Genomic DNA, 19,081 nt, shown 5'->3' with positions numbered 1-19,081 from the left:
ACTACTACTACTACTACTACTACTATTAATACTACTACTACTACTACTATTAATACTACTACTACTATTATTAATACTACTACTACTACTACTACTACTATTAATACTACTACTACTAATACTATTAATACTACTACTACTACTACTATTATTAATACTACTACTACTACTACTACTACTACTACTACTACTACTACTATTAATACCACTACTACTACTACTACTATTAATACTACTACTACTACTACTATTAATACTACTACTACTACTACTATTAATACTACTACTACTATTATTAATACTACTACTACTACTACTACTACTACTACTATTAATACTACTACTACTACTACTATTAATACTACTACTACTATTATTAATACTACTACTACTACTACTACTATTAATACTACTACTACTACTACTATTAATACTACTACTAATACTACTATTATTAATACTACTAATACTACTACTATTAATACTACTACTACTACTATTATTATTAATACTACTACTACTACTACTATTATTAATACTACTACTACTACTACTATTATTAATACTACTACTAATACTACTATTATTAATACTACTACTAATACTACTACTGATAATAAATATAGCCTTTCTGTGTTGACAGAATCGTGATATTAACAATGAAAACAAAAACAACAATAAAAATAATAATTATAACAATTAGATGATGATGATGATGATGGTGATGATGAAGATGGTGATGATGATGACGATGGTGATGATGATGAAGATGGTGATGATGGTCATGGTGATGTCACGCTCAGACCGGCGGGTGTCGCTGCAGCAGCGTCTCTCTCTGTCAGCTGCTGCTTTTTCCTGCAGAGAAGAAGAATCTGAGCGGAAACAAAGAGATTTCTGCAGATTTTTGATCCAAAAATCAGCGAAATCAAGACAAAGTGCTGATGTGGATTAATCAGGTCTGACCCGGTCCCGCTGCAGCTGCTGCATGATGGTGAGGCATATAGAAATATGAATGTAGATCTGTAATGTGCAGAGTGTGGGACAGTCTGACGCTGCAGCGGCTCTGCAGCTCAGTGGAGACTGATCTGCAGCATCAGTCGGTTCTGTCTGTTCTGTTCTGTCTGTTCTGTCTGTTCTGTCTGTTGTCTGTCTGTTCTGTCTGTTCTGTCTGTTCTGTCTGTTGTCTGTCTGTTGTGTCTGTTGTGTCTGTTTCATCTGTCTCAGCTTCATGTTTGTGAGGCTTTACAGTGTGGAACAGCTGAACTGGGAACAAACAGCAGTCAGAAGCTGAATGTCAGTAAGTCAGATGGAAGTTGAGCTTCAGCATCATCCAGCAAGGAAACTGAAAAATAATCAAAACAACACAATAGAATATAATCAGTTACATAAAGATATGCCGACAATAATTCCAACAGGATCAGAGTTGTTAGATTCATTTGTTTGCAGTCTGAATTATTCATGGAGCAAACAAATATTAATATGTATAAACATCTGCAGATACATGAATATAAATCTGTAGAAGCAAAACGTAAAAACCTAAAGACGCTGTTTAAAGATAGATATAAAATATACAGATCTGCAGAGAGTTTATCTCGTGAATGTATTTCTACAAACACACTGCACGTGCAGCTGTCGCTTCATAATGTGTTTTTATCATTTGATCAGATTTTTCTGTTCAGTTTTTATATTTTACTTTTATCGTCATCAGCTCAGTTTCATGTTTTTAGCGTCGTGGAAATGTTTCGCTGTTTTTCAGTCAGACAGAAAACAGCTTTTCATTTTCACTTCAGGCTTTCTGACTGTTTTACTGTGTTTTACTGTGTTTTATTGTGTTTTTACTGTGTTTTATTGTGTTTTATTGTGTTTTTACTGTGTTTTACTGTGTTTTATTGTGTTTTTACTGTGTTTTATTGTGTTTTATTGTGTTTTATTGTGTTTTTACTGTGTTTTACTGTGTTTTTACTGTGTTTTATTGTGTTTTATTGTGTTTTTACTGTGTTTTATTGTGTTTTACTGTGTTTTACTGTGTTTTATTGTGTTTTTACTGTGTTTTATTGTGTTTTACTGTGTTTTATTGTGTTTTATTGTGTTTTTACTGTGTTTTATTGTGTTTTATTGTGTTTTTACTGTGTTTTACTGTGTTTTTACTGTGTTTTATTGTGTTTTATTGTGTTTTTACTGTGTTTTATTGTGTTTTACTGTGTTTTACTGTGTTTTATTGTGTTTTTACTGTGTTTTATTGTGTTTTACTGTGTTTTACTGTGTTTTTACTGTGTTTTTACTGTGTTTTATTGTGTTTTATTGTGTTTTTACTGTGTTTTACTGTGTTTTATTGTGTTTTATTGTGTTTACGGTGTTTTATTGTGTTTTACTGTGTTTTATTGTGTTTTACTGTGTTTTATTGTGTTTACGGTGTTTTATTGTGTTTTATTGTGTTTTACTGTGTTTTATTGTGTTTTTACTGTGTTTTACTGTGTTTTATTGTGTTTTATTGTGTTTTTACTGTGTTTTACTGTGTTTTATTGTGTTTTATTGTTTTTACTGTGTTTTACTGAGTTTTATTGTGTTTTATTGTGTTTTTACTGTGTTTTATTGTGTTTTACTGTGTTTTACTGTGTTTTATTGTGTTTTACTGTGTTTTATTGTGTTTTTTTGTGTTTTACTGTGTTTTATTGTCTTTTTACTGTGTTTTACTGTGTTTTACTGTTTTATTGTCTTTTTACTGTGTTTTATTGTGTTTTATTGTGTTTTACTGTGTTTTATTGTGTTTTATTGTCTTTTTACTGTGTTTTACTGTGTTTTACTGTTTTATTGTCTTTTTACTGTGTTTTATTGTGTTTTATTGTGTTTTACTGTGTTTTATTGTGTTTTATTGTGTTTTATTGTGTTTTATTGTGTTTTACTGTGTTTTATTGTCTTTTTACTGTGTTTTACTGTGTTTTACTGTTTTATTGTCTTTTTACTGTGTTTTATTGTGTTTTATTGTGTTTTACTGTGTTTTATTGTGTTTTATTGTCTTTTTACTGTGTTTTACTGTGTTTTACTGTTTTATTGTCTTTTTACTGTGTTTTATTGTGTTTTATTGTGTTTTACTGTGTTTTATTGTGTTTTATTGTGTTTTATTGTGTTTTATTGTGTTTTACTGTGTTTTATTGTCTTTTTACTGTGTTTTACTGTGTTTTATTGTGTTTTACTGTGTTTACTGTGTTTTATTGTGTTTTATTGTGTTTTACTGTGTATTACTTTGTTTTATTGTGTTTTATTGTGTTTTACTGTGTATTTCATGTCCTGTCTGTAGGGCTGAACGATACTGACAGAAAATCTAATAATCTGCGATTATTTGTCATATTTTAATTTTTTTTTTAACTTTAAAATAGTTTAAAGGAAAGTGATTTAGTTAAAGGAGCTGTGAGTGCAGATTGACTGAGCTCCAGTCTGATGAAGGTTTTTCATTCTAAACCTCCTTGTTCACAAATCCAGTTTGGACCGAACTCTCTCTGAACAAACTAACTGAGACTGAGATAGTTCATGCTGAGGTTTAGATGTTTTTGAGAGTGAGCTGCAGTCTGAAGCAGCTTCCCTCACCGACCGCTTCCTGCTGCTCACGGTGTTCGGACCTGACGACGTCATCATCTGTTCATCAGGGTTTTCCTTCAGCATCAGAGTGAATCCAGACTTTTCCAGACCTTCTGAATTCACCAATCTGTTCTGAAAGGAATCAGTGTGTTTCCTCTAGCTCAGCGGTTCTCAACGCGGGGTCCGGGGACCACCGGGGGGCCTTGAGGGGGTTCCAGGGCTCCGCAGCAAACTGATGAATTATTAAACTTCACATTATTTCATTCACAAGAAGTGAAAGCAGCAGAAAGATGTTCTGATCAGTTTCTCTGTTATCTCTCTACCTGCAACACAGACAGTCAGGGAGTTCTGGACGAAATCATCTGACAAAAAAATATATAAAAATATTCTGAGATTTGGGTCCGAGAGACAGAATCAGATGGGGTCTGTGGCTCTGATGTGGACTGGATCAGGGTCCTGATATGAACCCGGTTGAGAGTCTCTGCTGTCAGTCATGTGATGCTGTCTGCTTCTGACTGATGTTCATTTAACAAACTGTAGTTTGAGCGGAGCTGATCACCTGACTGAGGAAACACAGTTATTAATCAGAGTTTGATGTATTGATCCGTGCTTCAGATTGTAAAGCAGCAGCTCAGCCAATGAGCAGCTGTGATGTCATCGCCTCCTGCTGGTCACATGCTGCATCACCAACAGACACATGATGGAAAGGTCTGAACTGTGTGTGTGTGTGTGTGTGTGTGTGTGTTTCAGGAGGAGGCTCCGCCCGGCCCGGTGGAGGAGGAAGAGGAGGGAGGAGAGGAAGGAGAAGGAGGAGACGTTACCATGGAAACGCCCAACGCTCCTGTTTACTGCGTCTGCAGGAAACCAGACATCAACTGTTTCATGATGTACAGTAAACCTGTCTGACTGTCTGTCTGTCTGTCTGTCTGCTCACCTGTCTGTCTGACTGTCTGCCTGTCTGTCTGTCTGTCTGTCTGTCTGTCTGTCTGTCTGCCTGTCTGTCTGTCTGTCTGTCTGCTCACCTGTCTGTCTGTCTGTAAAATTCATCAGTTTTAGCTTTTGTTTTTTACATTTTGTTCACATTTCCAATTGAAATGAATGAGCTAGCTGACACGGGTAACCCTTTCCGTCTGTCTCTCTCTCTCTCTGCCTGTCTGTCTCTCTGCCTGTCTTTCTCTGCCTGTCTCTCTCTCTAGAGGGTGCGACAGCTGCACTGAGTGGTTTCATGGAGATTGTATTGGAGTTTCAGAGAAAGCAGCGAAATCCATCAGAGTCTGGTACTGTCTGTCCTGCCGAGGTGAGTGAGACGGGTCAGACAGTGAGACGGGTCAGACAGAGAGACGGGTCAGACAGAGAGACGGGTCAGACAGTGAGACGGGTCAGACAGAGACGGGTCAGACAGAGAGACGGATCAGACAGTGAGATGGGTCAGACAGTGAGACTGGTCAGACAGTGAGACGGGTCAGACAGAGAGAGACGGGTCAGACAGAGAGACGGGTCAGACAGAGAGACAGGTTAGACAGTGAGACTGGTCAGACAGAGAGACAGGTTAGACAGTGAGACTGGTCAGACAGAGAGACAGGTTAGACAGTGAGACTGGTCAGACAGAGAGACGGGTTAGACAGTGAGACGGGTCAGACAGAGAGACGGGTCAGACAGAGACGGGTCAGACAGTGAGACGGGTCAGACAGAGAGAGACGGGTCAGACAGTGAGACGGGTCAGACAGAGATGGGTCAGACAGAGAGACGGGTTAGACAGTGAGACTGGTCAGACAGAGAGACGGGTTAGACAGTGAGACGGGTCAGACAGAGAGACGGGTCAGACAGAAACGGGTCAGACAGTGAGACGGATCAGAGAGACGGGTTAGACAGAGAGACGGGTCAGACAGAGAAACGGGTCAGACAGTGAGACAGATCAGAGAGACGGGTTAAACAGAGATGGGTCAGACAGTGAGATGGATCAGAGAGACGGGTCAGACAGAGAGACTGGTCAGACAGAGAGACGGGTCAGACAGAGACGGGTCAGACCGAGAAACGGGTCAGACAGAGAGAGACGGGTCAGACAGAGACGGGTCAAACAGAGAGACGGGTTAGACAGTGAGACTGGTCAGACAGAGAGACGGGTTAGACAGTGAGACGGGTCAGACAGAGAGACGGGTTAGACAGTGAGACTGGTCAGACAGAGAGATGGGTTAGACAGTGAGACGGGTCAGACAGAGAGACGTGTCAGACAGTGAGACTGGTCAGACAGAGAGACGGGTCAGACAGAGACGGGTCAGACAGAGAGACGGGTCAGACAGAGACGGGTTAGACAGTGAGACTTGTCAGACAGAGAGACGGGTTAGACAGAGACGGGTCAGACAGAGAGACGGGTCAGACAGAGACGGGTCAGACAGAGAGACGGGTCAGACAGAGAGACGGGTCAGACAGAGACGGGTCAGACAGAGAGACGGGTCAGACAGAGAGACGGGTCAGACAGAGACGGGTTAGACAGTGAGACTGGTCAGAGAGATGGGTCAGACAGTGAGATGGGTCAGACAGAGAGACGGGTCAGACAGAGACGGGTCAGACAGAGTGACGGGTCAGACAGAGAGACGGGTCAGACAGAGAGACGGGTCTGACAGAGATGGGTCAGACAGTGAGACGGGTCAGAGAGACGGGTCAGACAGTGAGACGGGTCAGAAAGACGGGTTAGACAGAGAGACGGGTCAGACAGAGTGACGGGTCAGACAGAGAGACGGGTCAGAGAGACGGGTCAGACAGAGAGACGGGTCAGAGAGACGGGTCAGACCGAGAGACGGGTCAGACAGAGTGACGGGTCAGACAGAGAGACGGGTCAGAGAGACGGGTCAGACAGAGAGACGGGTTAGACAGTGAGACTGGTCAGAGAGATGGGTCAGACAGTGAGATGGGTCAGACAGTGAGACGGGTCTGACAGAGACGGGTCAGACAGTGAGACGGGTCAGAGAGACGGGTTAGACAGTGAGATGGGTCAGACAGTGAGACGGGTCAGAGAGACGGGTTAGACAGAGAGACGGGTCAGACAGAGACGGGTCAGACAGAGAGACGGGTCAGACAGAGAGACGGGTCTGACAGAGACGGGTCAGACAGTGAGACGGGTCAGAGAGACGGGTCAGACAGTGAGACGGGTCAGAAAGACGGGTTAGACAGAGAGACGGGTCAGACAGAGTGACGGGTCAGACAGAGAGACGGGTCAGAGAGACGGGTCAGACAGAGAGACGGGTCAGACAGAGAGACGGGTCAGACAGTGAGACAGGTCTGAAGCAGTGAGACAGGTCTGCTGTGGTTCAGACAGAACAGGCTGATGGGAAAAGTTTGATTTCATTGTTAAATCATCGCTGAACGTCTCGAATTCAGAAAAATCCTCGTTCACGTTTGTTTTGTTTGTTCAGGAAGTTTTAACTTTTAACTTTTCCCTTTTTCTGCAGTTTGTTTGATCACATAGTTTCTATTGTGGTTTTCATGTTAAAGTTCAGTGGAATTTTCCTGTAACTCGACTCTTTAGTCTCTGAACTCTTGAATCTTGTGACTCAGCAGCTTCGTTCTGAATCGTTTCTCTTCGCTCCGCAGGGAAGGATCTGTCTCTGGAGATCAAATACCGGCCGAAGAAGACGAAGGAGAAGGAGGAGAAGGAGGCGGAGCTAGAGAAGGAGGAGAAAGCGGACGGAGACGGAGGCTCCGCCCCCCACCCCAGGATGGACAGGAGGCGGGGCTCCCAGGTAACAGGAAGTGACATCATCATGTAGTTTTATCAGGTGGAATGTTTAAAAATCCACTGGAACATTTTCATGAAAAAATATATCGTCTTATTTTTCTCATGTTTTACTTGAAACGCCCACATTCAAACAAATTTTTATTATGAATTTAATATCAAACATAACTTAACTGCAGCAGATCATGCTGCTTTTCATAAGTATCCCAGGACGTGTGGGGAGCGCATATTAATATGTTTATATATTAATTCCAGATAAAGCGCTCGGCCCGGATGTGTGGGGAGTGCGACGCCTGCCTGCGGACTGAAGACTGCTCTCTGTGTGACTTCTGTAAAGACATGAAGAAGTTCGGAGGACCGAACAAGATCCGACAGAAATGTCGACTGAGGCAGTGTGAAGTCCGAGCCAGGGTCAGATCATAACATTTATATTATACGCATTGTACACATATATACATACTGTATATACATATACCAGTCACAGTTTGAATAGCTTGAGACTTGACTTGCTGCATGAAGAGAAGACTTGAGACTTGACTTGACTTGGGTTCTGGTGACTTGGGACTTGACTCTGACTTGTACTTTGATGACTTGAAAAGGTTTCTAAAGTCTTGACTTGAGATCTTGTGTTTGTGTAAATGACTTAGATTGAAAGTGATGAGATTTGTTCCAGCGGACGACTGAATTTAAATTCTGTTTTCTGAATTTGTATGGAATGATTGAATTTATTGAAGTTGAAACTGATTATAGAAATCAAACTCATGATGCTCTTACCAAGTTTTTATCCTATTAAAACCATATTGCATTGAAAAGTCCTAGATATTTAGTTTTCTTTAAGATATTAAATTGATACTGGACTCTTGATTTGTTCTGACTTGACTTGCTGCTCTACATTTAGACTTGAGACTTGACATTAATGACTTGGACTTGACTTGGACTTGACTTGGTAATCTACATTTAGACTTGAGACTTGACTTGAGACTTGTGCCTGAAGACCTGAGACTGACTTGGGACTCGAGTGAAGCTGACTTGGTCACACCTCTGACATACAGTATATACATTTCTGCATACATACAGCATATATACACATACCGTAAAACTTCAAATAAAAGCCGAGTCCCAATTAGACGCCGGTCCCTTTCGCTGGCCGGGTGTGGCTGCACGTTTTGACAAATAAAGGCCGGTCTCAATTAGAAGCCGGTTGCCAGTTTATTTTTTTTTACTTGCATTCAAACGTCAGTCACATTTGCTGATCGCCACGGCGATAAAGTTGAACTTCAACGTCTGTCCGAGGAGGACGGTAAAAGGGCTCTCTCTCTCTCTCTCTCTCTCTCTCTCTCTCTCTCTGTTTATCTCTCTCTCTGTCTCTCTCTCTCTCTCTCTGTCTCTCTCTCTGTCTCTCTCTCTCTCTCTCTCTGTCTCTCTAAACGCCGGGCTATTAATTGAAGTTTTACGGTATATATTCACACATACATCCATACTGAACAGTGATGTCACATTAACTCTTTACTGAGTCTTTATTAATTGTTCTGATCAGATTCAGTCACTTATTGATCCATCAATCTGTTATTATTATTATTATTATTATTATAACAGAAGCTGCTCCACCTGCAGGACTTCATTATTCGTCTGTTTTTATTATCATTATCATCATCATCATCATCATCATCATCATCACCGAGCAGAAGATGCTGCGTGTGAAAGACGAGGAGATGAGCCGGAGCGGAGGAAGGGGGCGGGGCATCCAGAGGAAAGGGGCGGGGCATCTGCCAGACGACGACGACGGATTCAGCGAGAGCGAATTAGAACTTTACCAGCAGTACCAGGCAGCCGGGTACCGAGACCTGGTGGGTGTGTGTGTGAGTGTTACAGTGTGTGTATGTGTGTGTGAGTGTTACAGTGTGTGTATGTGTGTGTGAGTGTTACAGTGTGTGTATGTGTGTGTGAGTGTTACAGTGTGTGTATGTGTGTGTGAGTGTTACAGTGTGTGTATGTGTGTGTGAGTGTTTCAGTGTGTGTATGTGTGTGTGAGTGTTACAGTGTGTGTATGTGTGTGTGAGTGTTACAGTGTGTGTATGTGTGTGTGAGTGTGAGTGAATGAACACTAGGTCATTATCACATAATGAGTTACCATGGCAACCAGTAAAGCTTGCTAACTATGTTCCTGGTTACCACAGCAGTTACTATAGCAACCAGTCAGTCACAGCTAGCCGTGCATTATGGGAAGTGTCAGCAGTGTTGGGATGTGTCTTCCTGTTGTGTGATGTCACTTCCTGTGTCAGGTGTGGCACAGCGAGGATGAGGAGGAGGAGGAGGGGCAGTCCGACCCGGTGAGGAAGAAAGCTGTGAAAGTGAAACATGTGAAGAGACGAGAGAAGAAGTCAGAGAAGAAGGTGGAGACACACACACACACACACACACACATACACACACACACACACACACTGTAACACACACACACACACACACACATACACACACACACACACACACTGTAACACACACACACACACACACTGTAACACACACACACACACTGTAACACTCACACACACACACACACACACACACACACGCACACACTGTAACACACACACACACACACACACACTGTAACACACACACACACACACACACGCGCACACTGTAACACACACACACACACTGACCCTCTCCTCTCCTCTCCTCTCCTCTCCTTGTCTCCTCTCCTCTCTCCTCCTCTCCTCTCCTCTCCTCTCCTTGTCTCCTCTCCTCTCTCTTCCTCTCCTCTCCTTGTCTCCTCTCCTCTCTCTTACTCTCCTCTCCTCTCCTTGTCTCCTCTCCTCTCCTCTCCTCTCCTCTCTCCTCCTCTCTCCTCGTCTCCTCTCCTTGTCTCCTCTCCTCTCTTGTCTCCTCCTCTCCTCTCCTCTCTCCTCCTCTCCTCTCTCCTCCTCTCCTCTCCTTGTCTCCTCTCCTCTCCTCCTCTCCTCTCCCCTCCTCTCCTCGTCTCCTCTCCTCTCTCCTCCTCTCCTCTCTCCTCTCCTCCCTTTTCCCCTCTCCTCTCCTCTCTCCTCCTCTCCTCTCCTTGTCTCCTCTCTCCTCCTCTCCTCTCCTCTCCCCTCCTCTCCTCATCTCCTCTCCTTGTCTCCTCTCCTCTCTCCTCCTCTCCTCTCTCCTCTCCTCCCTTTTCCCCTCTCCTCTCCTCTCTCCTCCTCTCCTCTCTCCTCCTCTCCTCCTCTCCTCTCTCCTCCTCTCCTCTCCTCTCCTCTCCTCTCTCCTCCTCTCCTCTCCTCTCCCCTCCTCTCCTCTCCTTGTCTCCTCCTCTCCTCTCCTTGTCTCCTCTCCTCAGAAGTCTCTCTCTGTTCCTAAAGAGGAGGTGAAGCTTCGTCGTCACAAGCAGAAGCAGCGTCACAGGGAGCGCGTGCGTCACAGCGAGCGAGGAGGAGAGGGCGGGGTTAAAGAAGTGGGCGGGGCTATGCGTCAGTGTCTGGGTCCCGGCTGCGTCGAGCCGGCGAGGCTCAACTCCAAATACTGCTGTGAAGACTGCGGCATGAAGCTCGCCGCCAAGTGAGTCACAACCGAACCAAACCCAGACCAGTGTGAAGCCTGACATCTAGCGGTAAAACAGCATGATACTGAAATGGCCATCTGCTATTGGCTGATCTTTGTTCTCATAATGCAGCTAGCTAACAGTGTGAACTCCTCCAATAATCACAAGGCGGAACTTTTCTTGAAGACATTTACTAGAGTGATTCAACACTGAAACTGCAAAACATACAAGATGGAAAAGGAAATTAGACTAAATATTGTACAGACCATGTATATTTCAACAAACAACAATCCTACCAATTGTGTCTCTCGGCTGCACCACTTTACAAGAAAATATAATGAATTCCTCAAAGTGCCCAAACACAGCAACGTACTGGAAACATTGTTTGCCCATCACACAATCCAGTTGAAGTCGATGACATCAAACAATACCAATGCAAATTAACCACCAGCTCTCAAACTAGCAAGGCAAGTGATAGTATTAACTTAAACCACATAGTAACGATATAGACTACTTCCTTTAAAACATTAGATACACGGTAGAATATAACATACAGGTGTACTTACAGACAAATAGTGTCCAAGGCAACATTGTAAAAGACAGTAATTGCAGTCTAAAAGCAGGGAGGAGTTCCTCAAGGCATGTCCACAGACAACTGAACACCAAAACCTGCATCACCAATACTGAAACTCACCGCTAGAGGTCAGTGTGTGTCAACACACATTTGGATCTTACTATAAATCAAGTAAGTTAGATGTACTTTAATAGAGGGCAGCACAGGCAGAATCGATGAAGCGGGTTAAACTGGTAAACTTGTTAAACTGGTAAACTTGTTCAACTAGTAAACTTGTTCAACTGGTAAACTTGTTAAACTGGTAAACTTGTTCAACTAGTAAACTTGTTAAACTGGTAAACTTGTTAAACTGGTAAACTTGTTCAACTAGTAAACTTGTTCAACTGGTAAACTTGTTAAACTAGTGAACTTGTTCAACTGGTAAACTTGTTCAACTGGTAAACTTGTTAAACTAGTAAACTTGTGCAACTAGTGAACTTGTTAAACTAGTAAACTTGTGCAACTAGTGAACTTGTTAAACTAGTAAACTTGTTAAACTAGTAAATTTGTTAATCTAGTAAATCTGTTAATCTAGTAAACTTGTGCAACTAGTGAACTTGTTAAACTGGTAAACTTGTTAAACTAGTGAACTTGTTAAACTAGTAAACTTGTGCAACTAGTGAACTTGTTAAACTGGTAAACTTGTTAAACTAGTAAACTTGTTCAACTGGTAAACTTGTTTAACTGGTAAAGTTGTTAAACTGGTAAACTTGTTAATCTAGTAAATTTGTTAAACTAGTGAACTTGTTAAACTAGTAAACTTGTTCAACTGGTAAACTTGTTTAACTGGTAAACTTGTTAAACTAGTGAACTTGTTAAACTGGTAAACTTGTTAAACTAGTGAACTTGTTAAACTAGTAAACTTGTTAATCTAGTAAACTTGTTAAACTAGTGAACTTGTTAATCTAGTAAACTTGTTAAACTAGTGAACTTGTTAAACTGGTAAACTTGTTAATCTAGTAAACTTGTTAAACTAGTGAACTTGTTAAACTGGTAAACTTGTTAATCTAGTAAACTTGTTCAACTAGTAAACTTGTTCAACTGGTAAACTTGTTAAACTGGTGAACTTGTTAAACTGGTAAACTTGTTAAACTAGTAAACCTGTTCAACTGGTAAACTTGTTAAACTAGTAAACTTGTGCAACTAGTGAACTTGTTAAACTAGTAAACTTGTTAAACTAGTAAACTTGTTAATCTAGTAAATTTGTTAATCTAGTAAACTTGTGCAACTAGTGAACTTGTTAAACTGGTAAACTTGTTAAACTAGTGAACTTGTTAAACTAGTAAACTTGTGCAACTAGTGAACTTGTTAAACTGGTAAACTTGTTAAACTAGTAAACTTGTTCAACTGGTAAACTTGTTTAACTGGTAAAGTTGTTAAACTGGTAAACTTGTTAATCTAGTAAACATATTAAACTAGTGAACTTGTTAAACTAGTAAACTTGTTCAACTGGTAAACTTGTTTAACTGGTAAACTTGTTAAACTAGTGAACTTGTTAAACTAGTGAACTTGTTAAACTAGTAAACTTGTTAATCTAGTAAACTTGTTAAACTAGTGAACTTGTTAAACTGGTAAACTTGTTTATCTAGTAAACTTGTTAAACTAGTGAACTTGTTAAACTGGTAAACTTGTTAATCTAGTAAACTTGTTAAACTAGTGAACTTGTTAAACTGGTAAACTTGTTAATCTAGTAAACTTGTGCAACTAGTGAACTTGTTAAACTGGTAAACTTGTTAAACTGGTAAACTTGTTCAACTGGTAAACTTGTTAAACTGGTAAACTTGTTAATCTAGTAAACTTGTGCAACTAGTGAACTTGTTAAACTGGTAAACTTGTTAAACTGGTAAACTTGTTAATCTAGTAAATTTGTTAATCTAGTAAACTTGTGCAACTAGTGAACTTGTTAAACTGGTAAACTTGTTAAACTAGTGAACTTGTTAAACTAGTAAACTTGTTAAACTGGTAAACTTGTTAAACTAGTGAACTTGTTAAACTGGTAAACTTGTTAAACTAGTGAACTTGTTAAACTAGTAAACTTGTTCAACTGGTAAACTTGTTAAACTGGTAAACTTGTTAATCTAGTAAACTTGTTAAACTAGTGAATTTGTTAAACTAGTGAACTTGTTCAACTGGTAAACTTGTTAAACTAGTGAATTTGTTAATCTGGTAAATTTGTTAATCTAGTAAATTTGCTAAACTGGTAAACATGTTAAACTGGTAAACTTGTTAAACTGGTAAACATTTTAAACTGGTAAACATGTTAACCTGGGAAACTTGTTAAACTAGTGAATTTGTTAATCTGGTAAATTTGTTAATCTAGTAAACTTGCTAAACTGGTATACTTGTTCAACCGGTAAACTTGTTAAACTGGTAAATGTGTTAAACTAATAAACATGTTAAACTGGTAAACTTGTTAAACTAGTAAATTGCTACCTGCCTCTTCACTTGTCATTGTGGGTCATGTGACCTTCAGCAGGAGAAAGATCAGTCAAAGTGAGACTGGTAAACAGTGAGACTTCTCAGCAGGTACAGTTAGCTTAGCTGTTAGCATTTATGCACGCTGCTTTGCAATGTTTGTCCTTGGTAGGCCTCCGTACTGCAGTGGCTTTGTGAGTTTATTTACAAATGGGTTGCGGTGTCTGTCAGCCTCTAGTGGTCAGAAAATGTAGCTTATTACAGCTTTAATAGTGTAGTGTTATTTGTAGTTGTGAATTAATATCGAGGAAATATGATTTTAATATGTCACCATCTTTCTCCTTGTTCAAAAATGTGATGTTATTGTTTTTTCTTTTTTTTTTACGCCTACTGGTACAACATGAAGGAACTACAAAAAAATATAAAAGTAATGTGATTCTGATAAAAATATATATAAACAAATATACAAGAAAATTAAAATTGTATTCTTGCCCCCCCCACATTTAAACAATATCCAGCAGTGTAACATTACCCTCTCTCTCTCTCTCTCTCTCTCTCTCTCGCTCTCTCTCTCTCTCTCTCTCCAGTCGTATCTATGAGATTCTCCCTCAGAGGATCCAGCAGTGGCAGCAGAGTCCGTGCGTTGCCGAGGAAACGGGCAGGAAGCAGCTGGAACGAATCAGGAAGGAACAGCAGGCCGCCAGGCTCCGCCTCACTCTGATGGAGAAACGATTCCACGAACTGGAGAGCATCATCGCTAACGCTAAGCTACAACAAGTCCAACATGATGAAGAGGTAGAGAGACACTGAAAAAAAACCCCAAAAAAAACCAATTACATCACTACCGAGGAAACACAAATCGGAAACACATCCACTCAGAATCATTACTTACCACAAGCCACAGTGATAAAGCGGTCTTTGTGCTGTGTTAAGCCTGAACCCCCCCCCCCCCACACACACACACACACACACACACACACACACCTGTAGAGCCTCACACTTAGCTCAATTTAGCTCAAACCAACACTGTCCTTTGTGGCCTGAACATCTCTCTGATCCCTGATAAACATGTTAACATCATCTGCATACGCTGAGATATTACAGGATAATATGACTCTGTCTCTCTCTCTCTCTCTCTCCCTCTCTCTGTATGTGTTTCTCTCTCTCTCTCTCTCTCTCCAGGTGAATGAAGGAGACGGTGATGACACAGACCTTCAGATCTTCTGTGTTTCCTGCAGTCATCCCATCAACCCCAAGGTGGCGCTGCGGCACATGGAGCGATGCTACGCTAAGGTCAGTCAGTCAGTCAGTCAGTCAGACAGTCAGTCAGTCAGTCAGTCAGTCAGTCAGTCAGACAGACAGTCAGTCAGTCAGTCAGTCAGACAGTCAGTCAGTCAGTCAGTCAGTCAGTCAGACAGACAGTCAGTCAGTCAGTCAGTCAGTCAGTCAGACAGACAGACAGTCAGTCAGTCAGTCAGTCAGTCAGTCAGTCAGACAGACAGTCAGTCAGACAGTCAGTCAGTCAGTCAGTCAGACAGTCAGTCAGTATATGGCTGGAAGTAACATGATTCCTCTAATAAGACAGTTTAACTCCTATAACTGTCTGTCTGTTCACCTGTCTGTCTGTCTGTCTGTCTGTCTGTCTGTCTGTCTGTCTGTCTGTCTGTCTTGCAGTATGAGAGTCAGACATCATTTGGCTCCATGTACCCAACACGCATAGAAGGGTAAGAACACTTGTCTGACTATCTGTCTGTCTGTCTGTCTGTCTGTCTACCCGTCTCTCTGTCTGCCTGTCTTTCTATCAACCTGTTTGTCTGTCTAGCTCTCTGTTTGCCTGTCTCTCTTACCTACCTGTCTGTCTGCCTGTCTGTCTCTCAGAGCGACCCGGCTGTTCTGTGATGTGTATAACCCTCACAGTAAGACTTACTGTAAGCGGCTGCAGGTTTTGTGTCCTGAACATTCCAGAGACCCAAAGGTACGTCTGACTTTAATAATAAATAATATCATAAATTAATAAAACAAAGCTTATTTCTCATATTGTTGGATCCCAAAAAAAAGCGAAATCTATTTGAAGGATTTCAATTCAAAACGCTGCCTGAAATTCATCAGGTTTATCTCTCTCTGTCTCTCTCTCTCTATCTCCCCCCCTCCCTCTCTCTCTCTCTCTCTCTCTCTCTCTCTATCTCCCCCCGTCTCTCTCTCCCTCTCTCTCTCTCTCTCTCCCACCGTCTCTCTCTCCCTCTCTCTCTCTCGCCCCTCAGGTCCCAGTAGATGAGGTGTGTGGTTGTCCTCTGGTTAAAGACGTCTTCGAGCCAACAGGAGAGTTCTGCCGCGTTTCCAAGAGGAAATGCAACAAACATTACTGCTGGGAGAAACTGCGGCGTGCCGAGGTCGACCTGGAGCGAGTCCGAGTGGTGAGCAGCTTTATTCATATCATATTAATGCTTTATTAACTATTTATTAACAAGAGAAACACTGAGGTCGACCTGAGTGAGCCTGAGTGGTGAACAGCTTTATTCATATCATATTAATGCTTTATTAATGCTTTATTAACATGAGGAACACTGAGGTCAACCTGGAGGGAGTCAGAGTGATGAACAGCTTTATTAATGTTTTATTAACGCTTTATTAATGCTTCATTAACAAGAGAAACACTGAGGTCGACCTGGTGCGAGTCCAAGTGAACAGCTTTATTCATATCATATTAATGCTTTATTAATGCTTTATTAACATGAGGAACACTGAGGTCGACCTGGAGCGAGTCTGAGTGATTAATAACTATTATTAATAGCATATTAACCCTTCATTAACTCCTTATTAACAAGAGTTTTAAATGGTTATGTGTTATGAGCTGCAAACCATGTATGACAGCTGCTTTACAAATAAAGTTTATTGTGATTAATCCCTCTCTCTCTCTCTCTCTCTCTCTCTCTCTCTCTCTCAATTCAATTCAATTCAATTCAATTTGCTTTATTGGCATGAATGTCATAACAACAAAACTGCCGAAGTGTCTCAGGACAGTCACCAAAAGGATCCAACTGATCTAACAACAGAGTAAACAGAGGAGATATTACTGAATAAGACAGAATCAGTTCTGCTAGTAAAATAAATCAAATAAGAAACTGACAAAGCAAGAACAGTATTAAAATAATACGTATTATAACAATAAGTAATTGTACTAGTATTATAATACTACAAATGATGACAATATTATTAACAATAAGTGCAGTGTTAGAATAATATAATACAACAATAAACAAACAGTAGTGAGTAAGATAGGTCCAGATGATCATTCTGGGCCGTCCCTCAGTCTGTGACAGGCAGTCACTGTGCAGCTAGACCTGCCGCCTGTCCCGCTCCCGGCGGGACCTGCCGCCTGTCCCGCTCCCAGCAGGATCTGCTGCTGGACACTTTCATTCAGTTTAGTGAAGATGGGGATTAATAATTCAAATTTCTTAAAGTATTCTGCTCTAATTAGATGATATTTGTCACATTTCAAGAGGAAGTGCATCTCTGTCTCCACCTCACCTGTTGTGCAGTGGCCGCATATTCGTTCCTCTTTTGGTAGCCAGGACTTCTTATGTCGTCCTTTCTCTACATCCAGACTGTGGTCACTCAGTCTGGATCTGCTCAGGATCTGGATCTGCTCAAGATCTGTCTCTGTTCAGGATTTGGATCAGCTCAGGATCTGGATCTGCTCAGGATCTGGATCTGCTTTGGGTCTTTTACACTGAAAAGATATTCTGCCAATTTATAATTATGGTTTAGGGCCAGATAGCAATTAAGTTTGTTTTGTGTTTGTGTTTTTTTTGTCCAATGTTCCAGATATGTATCTTTTCTTTCTCTGTCTCTCCCTCTATCTCTCTCTTTCTCTCTCTCTCTCTCTCTCTCTCTCTCTCTCTCCCTCTCTCTCTCTCTCAGTGGTATAAGCTGGATGAGTTGTTTGAGCAGGAGAGGAACCTGAGAACAGCGATGACGAACCGAGCCGGACTGCTGGCTCTGATGCTGCACCAGACCATCCAGCACGACCCCATCACCACCGACCTGCGCTCCGCCAAGGACAGATAGACAGGAGAGAGACAGACAGACAGGTGGAGAGACAGACAGACAGGTGGAGAGACAGACAGACAGGTGGAGAGACAGACAGACCGGTCTCTCTCTCCTCGGCCCTGCAGCCTCCGGTGTCGCTGTAGTTAAATGTGTGTTGATGTATTACGGTGTAGTTGAACTGTAGTCAGACTGGAGTTGCCATGGAAACCGTCGTCCCGTCCGTCCAGCGGCTTTTTCCACGTCAGTTCTGTCAGAGGAAACCACAGAGCTGCAAAACCTTTTCCAGGAATGAAGAAGTGAACAGAAAGTTTTACCAGGTTTTAGACCGGTTTAAACCGGTTTTACCAGGTCTGAACAGGTTTTAACAGGTTAAAACCAGTTTTAACAGGTGTGACTAAATGGGCTATAAGAGGTTTCACCAGGTGTAAACAGGTTTGAACAGGTTTCACCAGGTGTAAACAGGTGTAAACAGGTTTCACCAGGTGTAAACAGGTTTCACCGGGTGTAAACAGGTTTCACTAGGTGTAAACAGGTTTGAACCCGGTTTCACCAGGTGTAAACAGGTTTAAACAGGTTTCACCAGGTGTAAACAGGTTTCACCAGGTGTAAACAGGTTTCACTAGGTGTAAACAGGTTTGAACCCGGTTTCACCAGGTGTAAACAGGTTTAAACAGGTTTCACCAGGTGTAAACAGGTTTGAACAGGTTTCACCAGGTGTAAACAGGTGTAAACAGGTTTCACCAGGTGTAAACAGGTTTCACCGGGTGTAAACAGGTTTCACTAGGTGTAAACAGGTTTCACCAGGTGTAAACAGGTTTCACCGGGTGTAAACAGGTTTCACTAGGTGTAAACAGGTTTGAACCCGGTTTCACCAGGTGTAAACGGGTTTAAACAGGTTTCACCAGGTGTAAACAGGTTTAAACAGGTTTCACCAGGTGTAAACAGGTTTCACCAGGTGTAAACAGGTGTAAACAGATTTCACCAGGTGTAAACAGGTTTAAACAGGTTTCACCAGGTGTAAACAGGTTTCACCAGGTGTAAACAGGTTTCACCAGGTGTAAACAGGTTTAAACAGGTTTCACCAGGTGTAAACGGGTTTAAACAGGTTTCACCAGGTGTAAACAGGTTTCACCAGGCGTAAACAGGTTTCACCAGGTGTAAACAG

The 19,081-nt window shown here is 41.6% G+C and overlaps 1 protein-coding gene across 1 annotated transcript; it reads left to right on the top strand.

Moving 5' to 3' along the window:
• The first annotated feature begins 883 nt into the window (after positions 1 to 883).
• On the top strand, positions 884 to 18,319 carry cxxc1a (CXXC finger protein 1a). The gene is made up of 14 exons (XM_078288414.1): positions 884 to 991; positions 4,327 to 4,463; positions 4,773 to 4,873; positions 7,168 to 7,316; positions 7,565 to 7,720; positions 8,995 to 9,156; positions 9,592 to 9,702; positions 10,638 to 10,855; positions 14,454 to 14,661; positions 15,049 to 15,159; positions 15,541 to 15,590; positions 15,745 to 15,841; positions 16,128 to 16,280; positions 17,788 to 18,319. Exons 1-14 carry the CDS (start codon positions 986 to 988, stop codon positions 17,932 to 17,934), a joined length of 1,806 nt encoding a protein of 601 aa, XP_078144540.1. The 5' UTR covers positions 884 to 985; the 3' UTR covers positions 17,935 to 18,319.
• The last annotated feature ends 762 nt before the right edge of the window (positions 18,320 to 19,081 follow it).

This window comes from Centroberyx gerrardi, chromosome 14, assembly GCF_048128805.1.
Source record: "Centroberyx gerrardi isolate f3 chromosome 14, fCenGer3.hap1.cur.20231027, whole genome shotgun sequence".
Lineage (NCBI taxonomy): Eukaryota > Metazoa > Chordata > Actinopteri > Beryciformes > Berycidae > Centroberyx > Centroberyx gerrardi.
Note: the sequence above shows the minus strand (reverse complement) of the source record. Positions and strands in the feature narration are given on the sequence as shown.